The sequence below is a fragment of the Stegastes partitus genome, unplaced genomic scaffold (assembly GCF_000690725.1).
Source record: "Stegastes partitus isolate 25-593 unplaced genomic scaffold, Stegastes_partitus-1.0.2 Scaffold3831, whole genome shotgun sequence".
NCBI classification, from domain to species: Eukaryota; Metazoa; Chordata; class Actinopteri; family Pomacentridae; genus Stegastes; species Stegastes partitus.
Window position 1 is genome coordinate 1 of NW_007581562.1, and position 5209 is coordinate 5209.

The following is a 5209-nucleotide window of genomic DNA, read 5'->3' on the forward strand; positions in this document are numbered from 1 at the left end:
AATAGCTCCAGGTGGTCTTGACTCAGCTTGTACGTCAGAAGGTATCTGCATGGTGCACTTGGACTCTGCACAAGATTTTCGTAGATGTGAAGCACACTTTTACCGCAGGCAACGAAGCCAAGGATAGGTGTCTTCTTCTGAGTGGCGTGCATTGGAACAAACGTGTTTTCCTTGTTTTTAACCTTGAGCCCACAGAGGCAGGACTCTGCTTGTTCTGAGATAGCCCTAGCACGATCCTTTGTTGAAGGTTTGATCGGTGCTTTAAGTCCTTTCCCAAGTGGGTTATGGCTGTTACGGACTCAAAATCTGCATCAGTTGTTCACAAGAACCGTAGCCACACATCCTCAACTGTGGTTTACAGAGTTCTTGCTCACAGTACTCTATGGCGTCAGCTGCTGAACAGCTGGGCTACGAGATGAGCTTTCGTTTTATGTTGCCACCACAGAATGTGCCATTTTCAGGTTGTTGCCAAGCCGCAGACTTTCCTTTTCTTGTAGTTTGTGCAGCTCCTCAATGTACTGCCATCTGATTTGTTTCCCATTTTCTGTCTCTAACACCTTAGCTACAGAAAATGCATTTCTAACTAATTTCAACATGTGACATTGATCCAAGAGCACATGCACATTTTTTTGTTCGATCCTCGGGATGAAGAACATGAGGTTTCACGGTTGTAATGCCAATTTTTGCACCAAGCGCTTCACTCATGGCAACATTTTGCAATGCTCCATCACGTGTGGCGAGACAACCTGAACTCCGATAGCACAAAGATGTTGTAGGCTCTCCCGGATGATGCTTGCTCTCCCTGTTCCAGTCAAGCTACTGATGAGGAAGTAGGCAATGAGGATCTTCCAAGACTCATTGATGGCTACAACCATAATAACTAGTGCCTGTGTGGCTACAGTGTTTTCCATTTCCCCAGCACCAATGTCAACATCCGAATCAGGCAACCAAACCACCTCACTTGGCTATTTTTATAATAACAATAATACATTAGTTTTACATAGAGCTTTTTAAAGAAACTCAAAAACACATTAAACACAAAAACAGGGCACCTTAAAAAACAAATCTGACTGACTGAATGATTGTTGTTGTTGTATAGAATATATGTTATATTGATTAAAAAAAAAAAAGTGAGCTTTTACAAGATTGAATTTCCCTTCTGGGATAAATAAAGTATTTTTCATTTCATTCATTTCATTTCATTTCATTTCAATGAACTATTGAGGTGGGATAGTAGGGAGTATGGTTAAGAGGGAAATCTGGAGAGAGTCCAATTGTCTACTGTGAGGGAGTTCCAGTGGGCGGGCATGGACAAAGACACGGCAAGCAGAATTTTGGCAAGAAAAGATTTAAAATATTTACAAAATATATACAGGAATGGGAAACTGGGTCAAGGGTTACGGAGAAACTGAAAAAAAAAAAAAAAACAGAATTGAGCCAGAGTGAACGAACAAAGTGCAGTTTGCGGTCCAGTGTCATGTCGTGGTCTGCCTCCAGTTTTTATGGGAGTCAGAAGTGAACTGGTGAATGAAGACCACGCCCCGTCGCAGGTGAAAGCATTCTGGTGATCAGCAGAGTCACTGCACCTGTCCACCAACACACACTGGAGGACCTGAGGTGAGATTTTTAACTGTCAGTTGTAATATCTGTATATATATATATATATTAGCCTGAAGGGATAGAATGTTTAGTGTGGTTTGGCAGTAGCAGGATAATCATAACAGCCTGACTTTAACTCATAGATGTCAAACAGAACACGTTATCAGAGCAGCCCAACAGATCTGCAAACAGTTCAAGAGGTTTCAGGTTGGATCTGCAAACCACACAAATGGCCAAATAATCTGAGCAAAGCATCAGTTCTGGCCAACATCCCAGGACAGACATCTCCTCTGACTGTCATCTTAAAAGAAACATTGAAGCACTATATAAGCTTCTCATTTCAGAAGAATTTAATGTTTTATTAAAATGTTCTATTTCCTGTGTTCTGCCACTACTTCTACAAAAAAAAAATGACAAACTTCAGTTGTAATGTGCAGTTTTTCACAGAAAGTGGAGCTGTAGCACAATGTTTTGGGAGAACATTGCTGCTCAGGTCAATGTGTAAGTTTAAATGTCTTCTGTTGCAGTCACAATAATATTACAGGGAAACTGCTTGAATCGTAGCCTATTAATTTATTTTATTTAGGCGTAATCCCGCGGGGGAGAAGCGCACTTGGCAGCAGCTTAAGATGAAATATAAAAACATTGTTCAAACAGGTAAAACCTCGGTATAATCTCATGAAGGTACCTCTTTTTGATCATGTTTTATATTGTAAAGTAAATATTAAGTGGCTGTTTGACTGTGCAGCTGTTTTATGCTGTTTTCACACACATAGATGTCTCATTTATATCATGTTCTGTTGAATAATTAAGCCTATTTAAGCTAACACAGACTTCTACTCAGCCAATAGAAAGAAGGCAGATACCCGTAAAACAGGTGGTGACCCAGCACCAACACCTCTAACGGAGGCAGAGGAGCTGGCCCTAAGCCAGACTTTAGGAAGGTCAGTGGCTGAGGGAATCCCTGGAGGGAGTTCATCCTCTGAGCCACAAGTGCTTTTATAAAATGTAATATGCCTATATGTCTTTTTTAAGCCTATTCATACAAGTATTTATTTCTCTTTCATGCCTTTTTTCTTTTGTCCCAACAGATTCTGATGGTGCTGTCTGCCTGGTGGAGCCCCCTCACACCACAACAGACCTTGGAACTGTAAGTAGGCAAAACTCCAAAGATTTTGCCAAATGGTGGTTTAAGTGTACTGAAACATATCACTCCTCTGGGATGAAGCGGATGAGGAAACTGTGTCCGCTGCCTTTACAGAGGGGGATTCAGAAAGGCCTGTAGAGGTAACATCTTGATAGGTTACTGATAGTTCTCTTCCCATTCACATTTTTTAACACTCTGGTAGAATAGAGTGACATTTAGCCCACACTGAAATATTCACACATTCTCATCCTTTTTAAACGAGCATGGGAGATGGATGTTGAGTCAACACCAGAGGTTCATTCTGTGGAATTCATGTGTAACTGTATAATGTCCTCATTATGTGTTACCAGTTACCCGTGAAAGAGGTTTAAAAAAAAGAAAAAAAACCACCTGCTGAAAAAAAATAATCCAGAAAACCGATAAAGAAATTCTGTACTTGGACTGCCAGATTAGAAGGGCAGATCTGGAAACTGAAAAACTAGAGCACAAGTTAGAGGTGGGTTCATGGTCACAGGTAAATTGTGTTAATTATGTTAACTATTAGAACATTAACTAAACTAGCTCTTGTATTTGTAGGAAATAAAGAAGACCAAATGAAATGTGTATTATGTCTTTATTTGACTGCTGCTGTGGTGGTGATGATGGTGACTTAATTGTTAAAGTGATTATTGCATATAGTGTCTCTGACTGCTTCGCCGTCCTGGATAGCTGGCGGGTGGATGGGGTCGTCGTCATCATCGGGGTCTTCAATTTGTACGGCAGGTTGTTGCTCTCCTCTAATAGTGGCAATATTATGAAGAACAACACATGCCACTATAATATCACTGGCCCTCTCAGGGGCCACCCTGAGGTGACGGAGGCACTGGAAACGGGCTTTCAGCAGGCCAATGGTCGTCTCCACACGGGCTCTCGTCCTGCAGTGAGCCTGGTTGAAGTTCTCTTGGGGGCCTGGTTCAGGGTCAGGGTAAGGGGTCAGCAGTCTAGGTTGGCATGGGTAACCCCTGTCACCCAGCAGAAGGCCATCAAACTCTCCTGTGGTGTATAGTGGATATATTAGTGTATTAAAGGAGAGACAAAGTGAATTATATTGTTTAGGCTGCTTACCACGTTGCAGTCTGTTGCTCAGGTTGGACTCAGAATAAATCCTCGAGTCATGAAAAGACCCAGGCCACTTGGCTTCCACATCAGAAATGATGCATGCAGCATCACACACGATCTTGACAGTGCAGACAATGACAGGTGTTGAACTATGATGCAGTCTTTAACATTTTGAAACAGTAGTGAGTCTACATACCTGCACATTTATGCTGTGAGTGGACTTCCTATTCACGTATTTGGCTTCATTTCGTGAGGGAGCAGTGATGGGGATGTGTGTGCCATCTATGCAGCCAATCACATCGGGAAAACCTACAAGAAATTCAAATGACTAATCCCAGTCTGAGGTTGCAGCACATTGTCATTAACAGAATATAATTTAAAATCAAATGAACAGATCTCTACATCATTCACCTGCAATCTTGTGGAACTCCTCCTTGATGGCTGTGACAGGTTTACTTCCAGGGAAAACAACAAAGTTGGGTAAAAGCCGTTTCAGGGCGAGGCACACTTTCCTGATGGCCCTGCCTACAGTTGACTTACTCAAGTTCTCTGCATCTCCGACATTGTACAAAAAACTACCATTTGCAAAGAAGCGCAGCGCAACACATAATATCTGCTGGGATGTGAGAGCATGACTACGTTTGGTGATGTTGCGAATGTAGGGACGGATCAGGTTGTGTATGTAGATGATGGACTGGGACGTGAAACGGTACCGCTCAACAAGACAACTGTCTGGAAACGCGAGAACATCTATGCGCGGTCTGATAACCATCTCCCGACGAAGATTTAATTCTCTGCGCAGTAATGCTGCACCTTCATCCACGGGATCGTTAAGAAAAGGACATGCCATGTTAGTGGAACAAGTGGCCACCTACTGTGCCTAATGGACTTCTAATGCAGCCTACTGACTGATTTTTAAAAAATGATCTCTAACAGACCGCAGAACTAGGCTACGCAAAAACTCTCCTGTTGACTGACTGAATGAAGAAATCAGAGAGCACGTGCGGCTGAAAGGGGGCGGAGACAGAGGGAACCTGGAGGGTCATTGAGAAAAACCTGGACCCGACCAAGTGAGGCTAATAGAGTCCGTTACTACGGTAACTAACAGAGGTCTGAAGTTACCTCGCTCTCTGGAGTTACTTCTCTTCCTCTGGCTTGAGTTACCTCCCTTTTTAAAACGGAAAACTTAGAGTTTTCCTCATTTCAGGGTGAAACTACAGTTTTCACTAAACCCGCTTTGTGAACCGGACCCCCCGAACTTGGTACAACCAAGGCAGGAAAAGTAAAAACAGAACACTGGGCTGGGAGTTATACAAGCTACGTGAAAGCACACAACAAAACTAAATACTACGACGCATAATACGA

General features: G+C 42.6%; 1 protein-coding gene across 1 annotated transcript; it reads right to left on the reverse strand.

The window, feature by feature from the left end:
• Nucleotides 1-3340: 3340 nt before the first annotated feature.
• Nucleotides 3341-4792, reverse strand: LOC103376315 (putative nuclease HARBI1). The gene is made up of 4 exons (XM_008306694.1): nucleotides 4256-4792; nucleotides 4041-4153; nucleotides 3851-3962; nucleotides 3341-3778 (listed from the first exon to the last, which is right to left on the reverse strand). The coding sequence occupies exons 1-4, from the start codon at nucleotides 4692-4694 to the stop codon at nucleotides 3396-3398; spliced, it is 1047 nt and encodes a 348-aa protein (XP_008304916.1). The 5' UTR covers nucleotides 4695-4792; the 3' UTR covers nucleotides 3341-3395.
• Nucleotides 4793-5209: the final 417 nt, after the last annotated feature.